This window comes from Theropithecus gelada, chromosome 13 (genome assembly GCF_003255815.1).
Source record: "Theropithecus gelada isolate Dixy chromosome 13, Tgel_1.0, whole genome shotgun sequence".
Taxonomy (NCBI): Eukaryota; Metazoa; Chordata; class Mammalia; order Primates; family Cercopithecidae; genus Theropithecus; species Theropithecus gelada.
This window is the reverse complement of record NC_037681.1, coordinates 29,252,886-29,273,583: the sequence shown is the minus strand read 5'-3', so window position 1 is coordinate 29,273,583 and position 20,698 is coordinate 29,252,886. Positions and strand designations below refer to the sequence as shown.

Here is a 20,698-nt window from a genome sequence, read left to right as displayed (position 1 = left end):
GTCTCGCTCTTTGCCCAGTCTGGAGCACAGTGGCACAATCTTGGCTCACTGCAACCTCCGCCTCCCAGGTTCAAACAATTCTTCTGCCTCAGCCTCCTAAGGAGCTGGGATTACAGGTATGTGCCACCACGCCTGGCTCACTTTTTGTGGTTTTAGTAGAGACAGGATTTCACCATGTTGGCCAGGCTGGTGTTAAACTCCTGACCTCAAGTGATCCTCCTGCCTAGGCCTCATTTTTTTTTTTTTTTTTTTTTTTGAGACAGGGTCTCTGTCACCTCACTACAACCTCCGTCCCCCAGGCTTGAGTGATCCTCCCACCTCAGCCCCCCTTGTAGCTGGGACTACAGATGCACACCACCGTGGCTGGCTAATTTTTGTATTTTTTGTAGAGTCAGGGTTTTGCCATGTTGCCCAGGCTGGTCTTGAACTCCTGAGCTCAAGTGATCTGCCTGTCTCAGCCTCCCAAAGTGCTGGCATTACAGGCGTGAGCCACCATGCCCGGCTGGGACATTATTCAAATTGAAGTGAGGGCATGATGATAAAAAGTTCTGGGCAAGGCTGGGTGCGGTGGCTCATGCCTGTAATCCCAGCACTTCGGGAGGCGGAGGTGGGCAGGTCCCGTGGTCAGGAGATCTAGACCATCCTGGCTAACATGGTGAAACCCTGTCTGTACTAAAAATACAAAAAAATTAGCTGGGCGTGGTGGCTGCCTGTAGTCCCAGCTACTCAGGAGGCTGAGGCAGGAGAATGGCGTGAACCCGGGAGGCAGAGCTTGCAGTGAGCTGAGATTGCACCACTGCCCTCCAGCCTGGGTGACAAGTGAGACTCCGTCTCAAAAAAAAAAAAAAAAAAAAAAGTTCTGGGCAAGTATTTTACAAGTTAAAATATAGATGTAAGACTTTACTTGACCAAATGCCCAGCTTTGTAATTTGACCTAAATATGTTGTGTCTTTCACGGCCTTGACACTTTAGAAGAGTACTCATCAGTAGTTTTAGGTTGTTCCTCAGTTTGGATTTGTAGATGTTTCTCGTGTTCACATGCAGATGTGCTTTAGAGGGAAGGATGTCCCAGAGGCGATGTGCTTTTCTTGGTGTACCTCCTGGGGGAACGTGATTTCAGTTGGTGTCACTGGTGATGTCAGCCTTCATCTCTTGATTAGGGTAGTGTCTATTACTGTAAGGGTACTATTTTTCCGTTTGTAATTACTTAATATTTGGGGGAAGATGCTTTGAGACTAAACAAAATACCTTTCTTCTGACTAAACTTTCACCTATTTGATTTAGCATTCATCAGTGAATCTTACCTGCAACAGTTATTACCATAACTGTAGTGGTGTAATGATGATTTTCTGCTGCCCTCATATGTTCTGCATTAATTAATTAGAATTCTTCTGTAGGGAAGAGTGCCTGCTTCCCTTCCCCACACCCTACTCTGTCTGTTGTCTGTCTGTCCATCCATCCATCCATTCATCCATTCATCTATATATCTATCTATATCTTTCTATTTCAGTATGGACTTATAAATATTTATTCCTTGGGTTATAGTCCAGTACTAATATTACTGCTCAAGTTATTCCAACTTTATCCATTAGAAGCTCTTTCAGGCTGGCTCTGTGCCCTTTTAAGATACTCCGTACTTAAAATAAAATTCCTTAGTAAGATTTGATTACATTGGTCTTTTTTTATTGAATTGTATCATAGTTAAGGAGAAAATTGCTCCTGTAGCTTAGTAAGGAGAACATCATCAAGTGTGGTGTTAATTCATACCCGATGACCTTGCCTACATCTGGAAATCCTGATCATAGATGAGATGCCTTAGCATCCTCTCTCTTTTAGCAAGAGGTACTATAATGATCTGGGGTTTAAAGGATGTGTTTAAATGCAGGAGTTGAATATGATTGTTAGAATCTCTCTCTGGATAATGTTTAAATTCATATAAAGAAGTGAATATCTAGGAACATAGAAAGTTTTCTGACGAAAAAAGTTCTTTTTTTCTGAGATGGAGTCTCGCACTGTCGCCTGGGCTGGAGTGCAGTGGCACAATCTCGGCTTACTGCAACCTCTGCGTCCCAGGTTCAAGTGGGTCTTCTGCCTCAGCCTCCCAAGTAGCTGGGACTACAGGTGCACGCCATCTTGCCCGGCTAATTTTTGTATTCTTTTAGTAGAGATGGAGTTTCACCATATTGGCCAGGCTGGTCTCAAACTTCTGAGCTCATGATCCACCTGCCTTGTCCTCGCAAAGTGCTGGGATTACAGGCATGAGCCACCACGCCCAGCCTGAAGAAATATTTTTAGACAGCCAAAATAAATCTTAGAAATTTGGAAGAATTCATAATGAATGTTCTCTAATTCAGGTTTCGTTATATAGTATAAACTTTGGACTAACCATTTGTGGATGCAAGAGATTTGACTTATTTCATGTACTATTGTATTTGGGGAGCCTGGAAATTTAAACCTATATAATACTACCATCATGAAACAATGGTTTATAAAGATATTTACTAAAGAAATTTCATTAGTGACATTTTTTATACTCAGAGATGATCTAACGTTTGATTCCCTTACCCCTACTTTTTTTCTTTAGGGAGGATGGACAGCTCTCATGTGGGCATGTTACAAAGGCCGTACTGACGTAGTAGATTTGCTTCTTTCTCATGGTGCCAATCCAAGTGTCACTGGTCTGGTAAGCATTAACAAACAAATTTGTTTGTATTATAAGTGGTAAGTTTTCTTAGGGAATACTTAAGGTTGATTATACTTGGCTTCATTGTGGGTAGAAATATTCTTTATCTTATTAAACATAATGTAGAATATGATTTCAAAACACACACAGTAATGAGAATTTTTATCTAAAGCTACGTTTATTTTTCAATTGTTGTCAGCAAAAAGGCAGCTCTTAGAGCTTAAATGTTAATTATAACTATATAACATTGCAAAAGGAAATTTTGAAATCTTTAGTCATCTTCCTGTTTTCTGTGTGTGAATCCTTAATCTGAACTTATTTAAAGAAAAGAGACATTTACCAAATAATCATGCTGTTTTTCTATACATTCTGTTATATATATTTACATTCCTCTTATTTCGCTTTCTTCTTAATAGTATTGCCTTTTGACCAGATAACCACATTTTAATGTGTTGAATTTACAAAAATAAATGTGTTCATAATATATGTTTATTTAAGATTTGTTATATCTTAGTTGCCAATTATGTATTACGAGTATTTCATCTGTTTTTAAAATGGAGAATGGTTTGTAATCTGATTAAAAAAATATTGCTTTGTGTTACTTCCTTTGATATTTACTTTACTTAGCAAATGTGTGTTGTAAATATCTACCTAAAAGATTTTATTTTTCCTTCCCTCCCTCCTTGCTTGCTTTCTTTCCTTCCTTCCTGCTTATCTACCTACCTACCTACCAATCTATCCTAGCAGTACAGTGTTTACCCCATCATTTGGGCAGCAGGGAGAGGACATGCAGATATAGTGCATCTTTTACTGCAAAATGGTGCTAAAGTCAACTGCTCTGATAAGGTAGGTCAGCAGCATCATTTCAGCTTCCAGTCCGTGTTGTGTCCACTCAGTGTCTAAGTTATAAACATTTTTATATGATTTCATGAGGCTTCTCTAATGTATTTTATATTTTGTATATTAATGTATTTTATATAGATATATATCTCATAGATGGATTCCCTGGGTGTATTATGTAGTAAGTATCCTTCTGATGTTTTCTTATGTCACGTTCATCATTCCCAAGAAAACTGGCTGGGATGATAAGAGTCCCTGTCTTCATTGTTTGAAGTTTTCGATTGTAACTCTTCTTCCTACCTTCAGTCCTATCTGCTTTCTCTGTATTGTTGTGTGAGAGATCTTTCTAAAATTGAAGTTTGGTTATCTTTCTCTTGGGCTTAAATTCCTGAAGACCGTCTCTGGTATGGTGGGTGAAGATGGGCCTTGCCTTCCTTTTTCCCCTTCTCTTGCTGCTTGTCCCCCACGCTTCCTCACATGCCAGCCACCAAACGACCCATGGTCCAGGGCTCCTTCGCAGTGTGCCCGCCTCTTCCTCCTCAGCTTCTCTTCATCTCTGAAGCTCTGTCTATTTGCCGGCACCTCCAGAAAGCATTCCAGAATGATGTGCTATTCTTTTTTTTTTTAAATACTTAACACTTACCTCAATTATTGCATAAATACTTACCTAATTATCTTTTTTCTTCTTCACTTTTGGAAAGCTTCATTGGCTTTCACTGTTTAGGGATAAAACCCAGGCTTTTCAGTTTGGCTTCAGCCTGTCTCTCAGGCTCACCTCTTGCCATTTTTTACATATATGCTGTGTTTTAGATACAACAGATTGTCTGACGTTCTGTGAACGTTGTTTCTGTGTTTATTCTGTTCCCTCTGCTAGGCATGCTATTACTTCCTCTGCCTGATGAACTCCTGTTTATTTCTCAAGGCTTATTTGAGGTGTTAGCTTCTTTGTTAAGTCTTCTTACCCTGGGTGCCCCTTCCTGGGTACTCTGCACATTTCCATTAGGCCACATAACCTATTGCCTTGTAAGGATTGATTTCCACATCCTTCTTACCACTAGAGCGTACGTTTCATGTAGATAAGGACTGCTTTTTCCCATTTTGTACCTCCATTATTTCCATAAGTGGTCTTAGTATTTGGCACATTGTGGGGATAACTGTAATCTTTTCACATTTATTGTAGCTAAATATAGGGAAATAGCTATTACTTTAAGATTTGTTTTTTGTCATTAAAATAGATTCTGCACATAAATTTCTTTAAGTACAACAGTATCGTTTAACCTTATGGGGCTGTTGGAAATCATTCATCTCTTGTTCTGGGCAGTAGTTATGCCAGTGTATACATATGTAAAAAATCATCAAGTCGTACAGTGAAAATTGGTATATTTTTTGCACTTTGTACATGTTATGCCTCACTTAAAAATATTACACAAAATAATAGCTTAATGAGGAGCATAGGGAGGCTGTTGTAAATATTTATATTATAATATGGCATTTAAGAATATTGCATTCGTACTGTTGGCTAATTCAGATTGACTGAGGTTTGACATATGTCTAAAATGGATACAGTTTTGCCTGTTGATGGATTTTTTTTTTTTTTTTAACATGGATTCTCGCTCTGTCACCCAGGCTGGAGTGCAGTGGTACGATCTCGGCTCACTGCAACCTCTGTCTCCTGGGTTCAAGTGATTCTCCTGTGTCAGCCTCCTGAGTAGCTGGGGTTACAGGTGCGCGCCACCACACCTGTCTAATTTTTGTATTTTTAGTAGAGACGGGGTTTCACCGTGTTGGCCAGGCTGGTCTCGAACTCCTGAGCTCAGGTGATTCACCCGCCTCGGCCTCCCAAAGTGCTGGGATTACAGGCGTGAGCCACCACACCCAGCCTGTGATGTAATTTAATTATAATAGAGAAGCCTTTATTTTCTCCTTGCCTATAATAAAATGTTTATATATAGCTTGGCTTTCAAGGCCCTCAAGAATCAGGTAATAATGCTACCTAATCTGTCACTCATTAGCATTTTGAGAAAATGTTTAGTATTCACTATGCAGTGCCCTGTACCTGCACTTAGCACAGAAGATATAAAAACAAAGAAGAAATGGTCTCTGTTTAGAGAAGTAGGGAGATAAGTGGGCCATGTAAAATGCAAAGGCCCAGGGTCAGGTGACTTAGGAGTGTAGAGGTGGGAGAATTCACTGATGGTGCAGCAGTCAGTCAAGATTTGGTAAAAGAATGCGACTTCCTCTAGACCTTGAAGAAAGGGTAGAGTTTACATCCCTGAGAGAGGAGGAGTAGAAACGAACTGGGCACAGGGAAAAGAGAGCACAAGGTACCAGGGAACGGCTTCAGGTGGCCTGTTGAGCTAGTGTTGAGTGCACCCTCAGTGGTGAGGAGAGGGGTGGGAGGAGGAAGCTGGGCTGCAGGTGGAGCCACCTTTGGGTGAGCCTTGGATACTTGGCTGGGGAGCTTGGACATCTGGCCTGTAGACACTCAGAATCACTGGGGATTTTAAGTAGTAGGTGGTTGCAAAGTGATGTTTTGAAAACATTAACGTTTAATAGTCCACAGTGGGATGGATTGGAGAGTACTTTTATTTCTGACAGAAGTAGGGAGGCTTCTATGGGAAGGAATTCTTAGAGAAAGGAAGGAAGTCTGTTTAGACGTGTTGACCTTGAAGTGGTGGGAACTTGTAGTTGAAGGTGTCCTACTAGGTAGTGGACATAGAGATTTGGGTGCTGGTGGTGAAGGGCTTGCCTAGAGGTGATTCTTGAAATGATGTGAGTGCAGATTTGGCAGCTGAGATCAGTAGTAACAGAATATGGTGAGCAAAGGGCTGATTATTAGGAATAATAATTATTTTCTTAATTATAATACATAGTTATTTATATAATTTTTATTAATCTCCAGAGCTAGGAGAACTTGGCTGGTGTAGAGTCAAACATGGTGAATGAATCAAAAATTCAAGTTGGAAGGGACAGTCAGTATAGTTCAAAATACTGCAGCGCTTTCAGGAAGAAAAGAAAGAACTTAGTAAAAGATACGTAGGTGGCTGAGTGTGGTGGCTCATGTTTGTAATCCCAGCACTTTGAGAGGCCGGGGCAAGTGGATCACCTGAGGTCAAGAGTTCAAAACCACCCTGGCCAACATGGTAAAACCCTATCTCTACTAAAAATACAAAAATTAGCTGGGCATGATGGTGGATGCCTGTAATCCCAGCTACTTGGAAGGCTAAAGCAGGTGAATCACTTGAGCCCAGGAGGTGTGGAGATTGCAGTGAGCTGAGATCGTGCCACTGCACTCCAATCTGGGCAGCAGAGTGAGATTCCCTCTCAAAGAAAAAACAAACAAAAAAACAAACCAAAAAAAGATACATAGATCTGGAGTTTAGGTGACTATTTGGGTGACCTCTGCAATGGTGGTTTTGTAATGTTTGTAGCAGAAACTAGTTTTTTAGGGGGGTTTGGTAAGGGGTTATAAATTATCTTGAAACCTTAAAAGAAAGGACAGTGATTATCTTCAGAGGGTAGCCTGTTGGAAAAATCTGTTAGGATAGGAGAGACCCACATTGGAAGGACCTCAATCAGAGACCAATAGGAAGAGGGAATAAGAAGAAAAGACTGATGATGTGGCAGGAGATTATTGAGTAAGGGCCTGGGTGAAAGAGGACCATAGGATCAAGAATATACATAAAGGGATTAGATTGAGAAGGGGTAGAGAGCAGAATTTGAGAAAGAGATGAGAGACTTATTGAGATAGTTCAGAGTGTGGCTGCAGAGCTGTTTTGAAGCAGACAGGATACAAGGTGAGGGAAGGTCTTGCTGGATGTTAGGAGTTCTTTGTAATGTTGAGTGAGACTGTCTCCCGAATGGGAGTGGGTGAGGACTAGCTGGCTCGTGTGATGACGCAGGGAAAGGAGCAGAAATCATAGCATATAATCGTGGATAGTTCAGTTCCATAAGAAGGGCAGAAATCATGAGAGCTCGGTTACAATTAGTATATTTTTAAAAGGCTTTATGAAGGGTGATTTTCTATGTGTATTATGTTTGAAGATGTCTAAGATATTGATATTGTAAAGTTGGGAAAGGCATTTTACCCAGAGTAAGTATTATCCACAAAGAAGGAGGCTAGAAAAGAGAATTTAGTTCTTTTTAGTGGAGAAAACCACAGATGCAGGAGTGAAGTTGGGAATCTCCTCCTGGATTTCCTTTCTTTTTTTTTTTTCTTTTTGAGACAGAGTCTCGCTCTATCGCCCAGGCTGGAGTGCGGTGGCGTGATCACGACTCATTGCAACCTCCACCTCTCAGGTTTAAGTGATCCTCCTGCATCAGCCTCCCCAGTAGCTGGGACTACAGGCATATACCACCATGCCTGACTAATTTTTTTGTATTTTTAGTCTAGATGGGATTTCTCCATGTTGGCCACGCTGCTCTTGAACTCCTGACCTCAGGTAACCCACCTGGCTTAGCCTCCCAAAGTGCTGGGATTACAGGCGTGAGTCATAGTGCCTGCTCCTCCTGTATTTCTTTCTTTTTTTTTTTTGAGACAGAGTCTCGCTCTGTCGCCCAGGCTGGAGTGCAGTGGCCGGATCTCAGCTCACTGCAAGCTCCGCCTCCCGGGTTTAGGACATTCTCCTGCCTCAGCCTCCTGAGTAGCTCGGACTACAGGCGCCCGCCACCTCGCCCGGCTAGTTTTTTGTATTTTTTTAGTAGAGACGGGGTTTCACTGTGTTAGCCAGGATGGTCTCGATCTCCTGACCTTGTGATCCGCCCATCTCGGCCTCCCAAAGTGCTGGGATTACAGGCTTGAGCCACCGCACCCGGCCTGTATTTCTTATTCGTTCTCCCTAAGCCTGCTTTGAGGCAGTGACTGTGGCAGCTGCTTCCCCTCCATTCTCTTCCTCGTTTTGTGAGGCTCTGGCTCCCATGTGCTGTATTGGCAGCCTTTTGATTCCGGCTGTCATGGAGTTTTCATCCATCTGGGAAGCCCGTCCAGGGCTCCAGCCCTCAACAGTGTGGTTGCTGTGGTGTCCGACATGATTTATAGAGCAACTCTGCTCCGTACAGTAGCCACTAGCACAGGACTACTTAGACTTACATTAATTAAAATGGAATGAAAAAACAAAACAAAACAAAAAAAACTCAGTTCACAGTCACAGTAGCCACATAGCATTCAAGTGCTTCATAGTCATTATTTGACGAGTGACTACTGTATCTCACAGCACAGAATTATAGAGTATTTCCATCAACACAGAAAGTTCTACTGGACAGGGCTGTCGCAGAGAGTAGATTAAATTAAATTAAATTAAATGTTAATTTCCACCTGTGGGCTGCATGTACTGAAAGGTCACTGTGGGCATTCATGTGTCTGCCGATCGCTAGCCTCCCCAAAGGCAGGCAATGCCTTAATGCATGATTTATATTCCTGGATGCCTTTTGAATCATGTTTCAGGGAAAGGTGCTTTTGAGTGCAGTTTCAAAGGCTCATGGGTCTTGTCCCATCTCGTGATAACTTTGTGACTTTAGCCTATGAATTAAGCTCTTAGGGCCTCAGTGTCATCATCTGTGAAAATGTGATACTGTGAATTGTTCTTATGATAAGGATCACACACGCAGACCCATGTAAAGTGGTTAGGCTGCTTTAGTTTGTTTGGCACTTGGTTACTATTCCCGCTCACAGTCAGACTGCTGGACTTTAAATTCTGTTTCACAAGATGTGGGAAGCAATGAAATCTTGTTGAAAATTTGGGGCTGTGTTACCTTGTGATGGAAACATTGTCACTCATTATAAAAGTTAAATAAAAGCCTGGCTCAATGGCTCATGTTTATAATCCCAGCACTTGGGGAGGCTGAGGCAGGCAGATCAATTGAGGTCAGGAGTTCAAGACCAGCCTGACCAACATGGCAAAACCGGTCTCTACTGAAAATACAAGAAAATGAGCCAGTTGTGGTGGTGCATACCTGTAATTCCAGCTACTCAGGAGGCTGAGGCATGAGAATTTGCTTGAGCCGGGAGGCAGAGATTGCAGTGAACTGAGATTGCACTACTGCATTCCAGCCTGGGCGATAGAGTGAGACTCTGTCTCAAGAAAAGGTTGAATAAGATTGGTTAAAAGACATTTCATGGACTGGTTAATCATCTACTCAGGAGAAATAAAATGGGAAAAATAGGATTTATCTAATATTAAAATTACGATAAATGTATACAGTTTTCTAAGAATCATAAAAAGTAAGATTTTTATTAAAATTCATGTTAAGAGCTAGTTTCTTGAGTATACTTTTTATAATAATTTTAAATTTATTGTTTGTTTTAATAGTATGGAACCACCCCTTTAGTTTGGGCTGCACGAAAGGGTCATTTGGAATGTGTGAAACATTTACTGGCCATGGGAGCTGATGTGGATCAAGAAGGAGCTGTAAGTATCTTATATTTTAATGCTTGGCAATAGAAACATGTTTTTTATTTTAAGAGAGAGAATTTATGTCTTTAGTATATGCCTAGAGAAATTTCCCTCTAGTTCTAAAATGATAGTAACAGGAAAACAAGCATTTTCTGTTACCCTAAGTATGTTATATTATAAACATATATGCTATAAATAGATGCTTTTAAGGATCTGTTGCTAATGCACACACAATTGGGGAGGCTAAAAGTATAAAGAACAGCTTTCAGTAATCCTAGTGTGATATATATAGAGTTATGTGTCGCTTAATGACAGGGGTACATTCTGAGAAATGTGTCCTTCGGTGTTTCCGCCACTGTGGGAGCATCACAGAGTGCACTTACACACATCTGGCTGGTGTAGCCTACTCCGTACCTAGGCTCTGTGGTATGGCCTGTTGCTTCTAGGCTGCAGCCTGTGCAGTGTGTTACTGTACTGAGTACTGTAGGCAGTTGTGAGACAATGGTTATTTCTTTATCTAAACATACCTAAACACAGAAAAAGTACAATGAAAGTCCAGTATCATAATCTTATGGAACTTCTGTCATATATGCCGTCTGTCATTGATCAAAATGTGCTGTGCATGACTATTTTGGTGTTTGTCCATGGTTCCTGGCTGACTGCTCCTATTACCTGTGTAATATCATAAGTCACTACAGCAGTAAGAGTGTCTTTGGTTATATTTGGCCTTTTGTCCTTGGTTCTTGAAACAGCTCTGGTTCAGTTCTAGAGTGATAAAGATGAAATACAGTCTTTTGTTACTTATCACAAGCCCCTTTTAACCACACTTGAACTTGTGTTAATGAGATTGTTTTTGGAAAGTTTCTAGATAACCCCACTGGTTGAGGTGCTGGTTGCCAGGTGCACTAACCATGTGCTTAGAGGGTTGGAACTCACAGCCCTAACCCAACACCTCTGGGGAGGGGAGAGGAGCTGAAGATTGCATTGATCATCATTGACCAATGATTTAATAAATCATGCCTTCATAATGAAGCCTACATAAAAACCCAAAAGGACTGTGTTCAGGGGGCTTCCAGGAAGATGACCAAGAGCACATCCCTGTACTGGGAGGGTGGCATACCGCAACTCCATGGGGACAGAAGCTCTTGTACTCAGGACCCTTTCAGACCTCATCCTATGTATGTCTTCATCTGCCTGCTCATTTCTATCCTTTAAAATATCCCTTTTGGAAACTGGTAAATATTGCTTCCCTGAACTGTGTGAACTGCTCTAGCAAATTAATCAAACCCAAGGAGGGGATTATGGGAGTTCTGATTTATAGCCAGTCAGTCAAACAACCTGAGCTTTCATTGGCATGGGAAGCGGGGGCAGTCTTGGGCACCGAGCACTTGCCTGTGGGGTCTGATGCTATCTCCAGGTAGGTAATGTCAGAATTGAGTTGGAGAATACCCAGCTGATGTCCGCTGCAGAACTGATTGCTTGCTTGATGGGTGGGGAAAAACCCCACACGTCTGGTCATAGAAGTATTTAGTGTTGTAAGAATTTATGTAAAATGGAGTTTGTTTTTTCCTGTACGTAGTACAAAATGTTTAATAAACTGTTCAAATCAAATGGTTTTTAATATTGTGGAAAAACATTGTGCTGCATTAAAATATTTTTTCTTAAAAAATTTAAAATAATATTGTAATTTTGGGGATATTTTTAGCTGTGCCTTATTTTCCCTCTTCAATGAACAGATTTTAAAAAATCAGAAATCAGCTGATAGAACCCAGAAAGCTTAAAAACTAGTTAGATACATCTTACCGATTAGCGGTTTTTAATTCCTCGTTCCCCAGCCTGTGCCAGTTGTGTTGGAGAGATGAAGAAGCCTAATATCGCTTTTCCCTTGAGCCTATAAGAATATGGTTAAAGGAAGCAATATTTATGCATAAGAACAGTTAAAATAATGCAGACAGCTATTTATAGAATTAGTATATTACGTGAGTGGATCGTAAAGGATTCTGAGAGGAGATAGTACTGGATCTTGGGTCGTAGTGAAACAAGAGTAAACTCTTTCTGTCATACTTTGTGGCACACTGTCAACCCGTTCCTCCTGTTTGCATACTGGTAGGAGCTGACTCATTGCCAGTCTTCAAGGTGTAGACCCTGTTTTTGTGCTGGTGGAGGCAGCATGGTCCGTAGGCAGCTGCAGATGCTGTACCTTCCATCTGCCTCCTCTGGACAGTTGGTCAAGTGAGCAACTGGCTTGTTTCTATGATGATTGATGGCTTAAGAATTTGAAAGGCTGTGTTATTTTAATATGTGGGAAAATGACAGCTTAATTTTGGGGGCTGACCTAAAATATTTCTATAAGGAAATTGTATGAAAGCTTGAAGTAGATGAACATCTCGAGAAGCAATTTTAATACTACTTCTGGTAGTGAGTCACATTCTTCTCTTAGTTGATTTATTGTTTGTTTATTTAGAGACAGAGTCTCATATGTTGCCTAGGCTGGTCTTGAACTCCTGGCCTCAAATGATTCTCCTGCCTTGGCCTCCTAAAGCTTTGAGATTATAGGTGTGGGCCATCATACCTGGCCTGATTTATTGTTATAAAATAGATGTACAGTTTTTACAATAATTACTTAAGAGGTTTTGAAAATGTAGTTTCTAGATCACTATGAAAGTCAAAGAGTATATTACACTTTTCTTGAAATAGCTTATGGCTATTAATTCATTGTTGACTTTAGTGTTTTTTATGGGTTTTATTACAAAGAATTCTTGAAGTCTGATTCACCCGACTTTGGATTATTTAATTTAGAATGTGTTTAGTCACCCTGTCACTATTTTATCCGTCATTACATTAGTGAGTTAGTTTGTTGATTGTAAATGAATCCAATTTCAGATTATCATTTAAATAACTGAACTTCATAATAGCACTAATGACTGAAGATCATTAATGTATTTTCAAAAACAAAAGATACCTCCTAGCCATTTTTGGTATGTTTCTTGCTATTTATTTTGGCATTTTATTATTGGAAATGACAATAATAGGCCACCTATTTGAAAACATTAGTTTTGTGATTATGGCATAAATCATATATTTTCTAGAATACACTTAATTTCTTGGGCTTGTATTTTGTTTTGTTTTTGTTGTTGTTGTTTTTAGAATTCAATGACCGCACTGATTGTGGCAGTGAAAGGAGGCTACACACAGTCAGTAAAAGAAATTTTGAAGAGGAATCCAAATGTAAACTTAACAGATAAAGACGGAAATACAGCTTTGATGATTGCATCAAAGGAGGGACATACGGAGATTGTGCAGGATCTGCTAGATGCTGGAACATACGTGAACATACCTGACAGGGTAGGTCACCTGTTTCATATTTGTCCCCTAGTGTCTTACTACCTTTCAAAATTCTCATGCATCACATAAACTTGTTTTAAGACAAGTTTATTTCTGCCTTTGAAACTAGTAAGTTAAAAACTGTTCGATCGTTCTGAAAAATATGCTTTTTAATTTTTGTCAAATAATGTTGTTATCGAAAATGTCACATGTACTATTAGTCTGTAACTGACCTTGATGTGTCACTGTAGATGTGCTTTCTTGTGCCCTAACTTCTCTGCGCTCACATTTACTGATCTACCTCTACCTGAACTCTCCACTTGAATGTCTAATTGGCCTCTTAAACTTACAGCAAAACAGATGCCTTGTTTTTTTCACCCCAAACCTGCTTTTCCCTCATTCTCTGTCTCAGCAAGTGGTACCACCATTCCCCTCTTGTTGAAGCCCCAAATCCTGTGCCTTAGCCTTGATTTCTCTCTTTTCCTCATCTGCTCTCCAGCAGGCTCTTGTTGACTTTACTCCAAAACAAATCCTTTATCTGTCCACCTGTCTTCATTCCACTATCACCTCCCAGCTGAAGCCACTGTCTCTGGTGGTGCTACTGTTAAAGCAGCAGCTTTGCAACTGGGTTCTCCACTCTAATCTTGGAGTGATCTTTAAAACAATAAATCTCGTGTGTACTTCTTTGTTTAAAGCCATCCAAGACTTCCTGTTGCACTGAGGATGAATGTTATCTTTTTAGTTTATAGACATGACATGACATTGTTTTTGCCTAACCTGTCTCCCAACTTTGTACCCCTCTTCTGCCAGTTTTCATAGCCTGCAGCTGTGTTTGCTTCTTTCCCTTTCTTGAATGCCACACCTATGCTCTTAGTCTGGAACGCTGATCTTGTGGTTGGCTCCTTCTTGTCCTTCCCACCTGGGCTTCAATGTTACCTCCTTGGAAGGGTCTTCAACTACTCAATCCAAAGTAGCTACCTCATCACTTTTTTTGAGACAGGATCTTGTTCTTTTACGCAGGCTGGAGTGCAATGGTGTGATCACAGCTCACCGTGGCCTCAACTTCCTAGACTCAAGCGATCCTCCTTGCCTCAGCCTCCCAGGTAGCTGGGACTATAGGTGCATGCCACCACGCCTGGCTAATTCTTGTTTCTTTTGAGAGACAGGGTCTCACTATGTTGACCAGGCTGGTCTCGAACTCCTGGCCTCTAGTGATTCTCCTGCCTTGGCCTCTCAAAGAGGTAAGATTACAGGCATAAGCCATCATGCCCAGCCTACCTGGTAGTCACTTTCTAGAACATTACCTTATTTTATTTGCATAGTGTTTGTGTGATTTTTTTGTTTATTGTATGTTGTCTTCTCTGCCAGGCTATAAATTCTTCCAGAGGTAGGACCCTGTCTGTCTTGTTTCCTAGTACCTAGAATGGCGGATGGCACATTTAGAGGTTTACTAGTCTGCACCCATGTTAATGCTAATGTTTCCAACTAAAATTTGTCTGCCTTGGGTTGATTTCTGCTATAAATGTGGTAGTGTGGTAGTTAAGACACTACATCATGGTGCTGAGCTTAATAACCCTTAAGGACCTGCATCCTGATTTATATCATAGTACTTTTGAGGTCCACTCAGGATTGAATTGAGCTGCAACTCGTGGGCTCATTCAACTCAAAAGACTACAACTGATTTTTAAGTTAGCAGTAAATAATAAAATATTTATGCCCATTTCCAAAATAGCTGTTTCCAGTATTTTAAGTATAGGAAGGTATAACTAAAAGTGATTGTTGCTTGGTGAATATAGTTCCTGGGGAGAGCGATGTCCTCATGAGGTCGTGAACTTAGTCTTATGCTGGGGAATGAGTCAGTCCTAATGCACTACTGGCCTGTAACTGCCAAATCCACTAGGTTTTCATAGATGCTGCTCGGGGAACTGTCTCCCTTAATTAAATGTGGCTGTGGATTCATTGATAGTTTTAGCTTTATAGCTTCGTTTTTTAGAGTTCATGGCTTTCGTCGTATAGCATTATTCCAAGAGATTTTTACTATGTGATTTTAAAATGTTCATCTGGTTCACTGACAGCCACAGTGTTATTGTAGTTCATTTACATGTGTAACAGGCGGTTACCTTCAAAGAGAATAGGTTATTGTTCTGGGTAACAGGTCTTTCTAAACTTTGTTTAGGAATTTCAGTCCTCATTTTGGGGCATGAAGTCCTCTGTCCCTTACTCTGATGTCTGTTAATATCAGGTATTCGTATTAGTTAAGTAATATTTTTCTCTTATTTAGAGATAGACTTTTTCCAAGAAATTTTTAGAAAAAAATATGAAAACATGATTAATTTGAACATCAGAAGAGTGCTTATTTGTTGTCAATTCACTTTTTTTTTTTTTCTGTCTTCTTAGAGTGGGGATACTGTATTGATTGGCGCTGTCAGAGGTGGTCATGTTGAAATTGTTCGAGCACTTCTCCAAAAATACGCTGATATAGACATTAGAGGACAGGTATGTGTGATTACAGTGCAGTTGCTATCTTAGAGTATAATTGGATGTAAATGTTGACTGATCATAATGTTATTCTTCCCACTTTCCTATGGAGATAAACTTGTAAACCCTAGTACGTTTAACAGGCGTATATTATTACTAAATTTCACTGCCATTATTGTAAAATTTCTATATTAATGTTGAGTTAAATGTAGATAGAGGTAAACCAAAAAAGCTCATGTTTTTAGAATATACTGTCCTTACTAATGTGTATATATAGATTCAGTCCTCAAAACTATAATGAGTAGTTAGTGATACTGAGAGAGTCAGTGGCCCTTTGAATATCTGGTACTTACTTATTTTCTTTAATGTTTTCTCCCTGTTTTGTCTTCTTCCTCCATCTGCTGTTCTTCTATTGTTGTTGTTTTATTTTCTTCTCCTTTTTCTCCACTGTGCCTGCCTTTCCTAGGACCACTTGGTAGTCCTATGGACATTGCTTAAGGCAATCATAGTTCATAGAACCACAAAGGTTGTTAATTTTAGATAAAAGCCTTGCCCACAGTTGTGAATTTATCAAATACTTCACGAGCTTTAGACTTTAGAAAAAGTTCTTGGTGTCTCATTTTGTTGTTGGACAGTATACATTTCTGCTCATTTTTTTCTTGTATTTGGCCAAAAATCTCTTGTATCCAAATCCATTTTTGGATCAAACTATAACCATTATGCCAAATGTTATGGGGGAATTAACAAGGGCCCCTTGTCTTTAAGACACATATATTTTAATTTGAAAGATTTTAGTTTGTTTATTTTTATGCTTTTATTTAACATAAAAAGTGAAGCCACAAGATGATATACGATTGATTGCCTAGCAAAAGGTTCAAGTATAAGTCTTGAGGTGGGGAAAGAAGGCCTTAAGGTCAGGGGCTTTTGGAAGAAGGTAGAACTCGAACTAAGTTTGAAGATGAGTTGGATTTAGATAGGTGAAGAGCCTGGCCGGGTGGCTGATGCCTGTAATCCCAGGCTGAGGTGGGAAGATCTCTTGAGCCCAGGAGTTTGAGGTTATAGTGAGCTGTGACCATGCCACTGCACTCCAGTCTGGGTGACAGAGTAAGACCTTTTCTCTTAAAAAAAAAAGAAAAAAGAAAAGGAAAGCCAGGTGTTTCAGGCAAGGGGAGTGGTAATAGGATGAGAAAAATTAGAAAGTGAAAGACTGCATTTCATAGCTGGCGAATGAATCATTTGGCATTGGGCAGTGGGGAGGTAGGCATGGTGGGGAAAGGTGGAGAAATGAAATGGGAAGGGAGGTAGGGCCTGACAAGTTTGAGTTGGGCAGCTAGTGTGCATTTTTTAGAAGAGAAACTCTGTTGGGGAAATTTTGGTATTAGGAACTTAATTGGCTGCTGCAAAAAGTCATTCATTATCTCCTGGGTTAAAATAACATTGCCGCTAAAAGTTGGATTCTAGGTCACCTATTTGGACTTTTACCTAACTACCTTTCGTCTGTGAATCCTCTTCTGTGTTTGAATTTGGTTTTTGTTGTTCTCTAGTTCTACTTTCAAGGTCTATATGGATTGATTTTTGGGTTTTGAGCTAGATAAGATTTTAAAGATCTCATCAAGGCAATATAGGGGTATGGGATGGACAGAAATTAAGAAAGCTAAAAATGATAATGCCTTATATTTGTGAAGTACATTTTCGTGCATTATCTTTTGAAAAATTGGGCAATACCTACAGCATGTTACAGATGAAAATCTAAGGGTCCAAGACTTGTCCAAGTTTACGGAGTGCAGGTATTGATGACTCCTAACCCAGTGTGTGTTCCTGAAATCTGTTAACATTACAAAAGTATAGTTTACTTTATTAACTATGTGGGATTACTACTTTTTAGATTAAGTAATACAAAGTTTTCCTAGACTTCTTTCACAAAGAATTTCTCAAAAGTAACTTCAAGATAGCATAAGGATTAATAGCACTTCCTACCATGCTGCCTGTTGGAATGCTTTCTGACAGAAATGATATTTTGTATTTACAAGTGGCAGCTTTAAATATTGTATCTTACATGAAGTGATTGTGTTTTTTTCATTATCTAGGACAATAAAACTGCTTTGTATTGGGCTGTTGAGAAAGGAAATGCAACAATGGTGAGAGATATCTTACAGTGCAATCCTGACACTGAAATATGCACCAAGGTATAAGTGGCATTTCTATTCTGTTACTAGCAGCACCTCATGCTGAATGTTAGTACTGCTCATTTTATTTCAGTCGTCTTTGTTTGATGTTAGAGTTACACTGATTTTACTGGTAATATTCCCTGTCAAATTGAGGAGTAACTTTGTATCCTTGCAGGATTTGTGTATTCATAGCAAAATATAGTGTGATATTTGTTATTTCAATTGAATACTTTTCAGAAAGTGCAATATCAGCTATTCATAAGTTGTTATTATTTGGACAGATCATTTCCCCCAAATTCATTTATGCTGCTGTTACCTGAGAGGCAGAACACATTCCTTTGTGGGGAGATTGCATGTGCTCAGGAGTTCCAGGCCAGCCTGGGCAATAGAGTGAGACCCTGTCTCTTTAAATGAATATGTAAACAACCATTGTGACTGGTGGTTGGTTCCCTACACTAGCCACTTTCAACTATTTTACTCAAATCATGTAAAAAATACAAAATTATCTAATACTGTGGTCTCCTATTTAGCCTATGTGTAATAGTTTTCTATGGGGAAAATATATTTGGAATTCTGGGTTGATATGACAGGAATTCTTAATGAATAAAGCAAAATTATAGAGTCACCCATAAGACAATCCCATGTCATCTGCTGTAGATCAGGACCAGCCAATTTCTAACTCAATGATGGTACTTCTAGTACCCCAGGGTAGAAAATTTCTGAGATACCTTCTGGTTTGCAGGTGGCTCCTTAATCCTCTTTTTTCTTTTTCTTTTGGACTTTGGTGTCAGCCAGGGTGACTACCTGTGGCTTCTGATGAGATTTTTGTCTAACTAAGTGCTGAATTGTGGTCTCTTCTTGCTTCCCTTCCTTTGGTTTTGAAAGCAATCATGAACTTTTTTGAGGTTTTCTGAAGGCATACTGCTGGTTTCAAAGGTTTCACTGAGAACTGAAGTGATATTGGTATACATTTCTGAAAAACTCTGGACACTGGCTTACCTGGATGTTGACAGGCTGGGCTGTGGGTTGGCTGGTGGGGAGAACGGGAAGTAGCCTCTGGAGGGGAGCTGCCCCAGGTCAGTGGTAGAACCTGGGGAAGGGCAGAAGCAGCCACTGCTGCTGGCTGTAGCTTACGAGCAGGTGGGGCAGGTCCCACACCTGGCTACGTGATTTAAAGTCTCTTTGATACAAATGAGTGGTTGTAAAGGAAAAATATTTTTTTGTTGTTTGCTTTTATGTTTTCTTGAGGGGGTTTTAAATATAGACTGTTACCAGAGTCAGATATTTCTTGACATGTGCATTTGTATGACATAAACACAGGAGTCAAACTATTAATCTGGCAAATGTTCTTATTTGTGCCCACAGGATGGTGAGACGCCACTTATAAAGGCTACCAAGATGAGAAATATTGAAGTGGTGGAGCTGCTACTAGATAAAGGCGCGAAAGTGTCTGCTGTAGATAAGGTGAAACGTGTGCAGAGAGAGCACTGTGTGGACAGCTGTTGGTAGACTGACCTCTGTATGGAGGGGATTTAATGGGGATCTGATTTTAGGTTGTGTGGGGAGAGATGACTTGCTGGGGATGTCTGTGTGGGATTTGGATCCCACACAGTAGCACGCTGAGGAGTGGGCAGGCTCAGTGCGCTGTTAATGCAGCTGCTTCCGATTTTCCTTCTATGGCTCACAGCAGCTGTGGGGCACTGCCATTGACCACCACATGAGGAGGAGGCTCCGCCTTCATCAGGGTAGAGCTTGTTGCAGATAAACAGGAGGAAAGAATGCACAGGGGCTGGAGGAGGCCGACTCTCAAAGCAGACGGCATTAATGTTCACTGACAGGAGATAATGTGTTTGTTCTGCTGCATGTCCTTGCTTTAGCCTTTTAGAGAAATTTTTTTATTTTCTATAATAAGTTTAGCTCTAAGTGACTTAATACTTCATATAGATTTGATTTTTCATTTTAGTTTCTTTTTGTTTTAAACAAGCTTATTTCTTTCTGTACTTTAAACTGATTTTCCCCCAGAGTAGAAGTGAACTAATTGATGTATGAAGTAAGAAATAATATTGTAAATTTTCTCCTCTGATGAATAATATGATTAGGGCTTTACTAATTAATAACAGATTGAAGTTTGTTTTTCTGTTAGTTATAAGGCAGTTAAACAAAAACAGAGAGTCAAGAATCAATGCATTTGTGTTTCATTTTGCTAAGTTACAATATTATTTTAAAACATGAAAGCACCTCCCCCGTCATTACCATATTAACATAATGTCATATCAAAGAAAGGAAACTTTAATATTAAAGATTAGAAGATATAAAGTCAAAGAAGAGTTTTCAAAATGGAGTATGTGTAGCTTTCTAGAAAATTTCTTATAATGCCTGTTTTTCTCAATCTGCCATTGACTCATCTGACACTGGTCCCCCAATTTGCGATATAGAACCACCAGACTCTTCAAGGTTCCATATAGCCTTGTTAATTATATAATATGCTATTTTAAGTAATTGCTTTATACTAATTCATAAGTTTCTTGAAGGCCTCTGCCTTGGTATTCTTTTGTGTGTTGCTGTGCCCAGAGTCAGCACATGATACTTGTTGACAAATACACATGATAGTTGGAACAGTTGTTCATTCATGAACACATCTTACTGAGGATGGGTAAAGTACTATCCTGCTAGAATTTGGGATACACACTTATGAAAGTCTTGAACCTGGATCTTCATAGAGAATTTCATAAAAACAATTTTAAAAGTGATGATTAATGTTATTTTTACCTCGCCCATCACTGCTTTCTGATTATTTTCAGCCTGTCAGCCAA

At 39.9% G+C, this 20,698-nt stretch overlaps 1 protein-coding gene across 3 annotated transcripts in view; it reads left to right on the top strand.

The window, feature by feature from the left end:
- KIDINS220 (kinase D interacting substrate 220) overlaps window positions 1-20,698 on the top strand; it is a 109,780-nt gene that overhangs the window by 21,529 nt on the left and 67,553 nt on the right. For 2 of the 3 annotated variants that reach the window (XM_025353580.1, XM_025353582.1), the window contains exons 5-11: window positions 2,585-2,683; window positions 3,428-3,529; window positions 9,832-9,930; window positions 13,063-13,260; window positions 15,637-15,735; window positions 17,805-17,903; window positions 19,251-19,349. In XM_025353580.1, the coding sequence (XP_025209365.1) occupies window positions 2,585-2,683; window positions 3,428-3,529; window positions 9,832-9,930; window positions 13,063-13,260; window positions 15,637-15,735; window positions 17,805-17,903; window positions 19,251-19,349 (795 nt within the window). The remainder of the gene's footprint in view (window positions 1-2,584; window positions 2,684-3,427; window positions 3,530-9,831; window positions 9,931-13,062; window positions 13,261-15,636; window positions 15,736-17,804; window positions 17,904-19,250; window positions 19,350-20,698) is intronic. The other variant, XM_025353581.1, reaches the window with a different exon arrangement.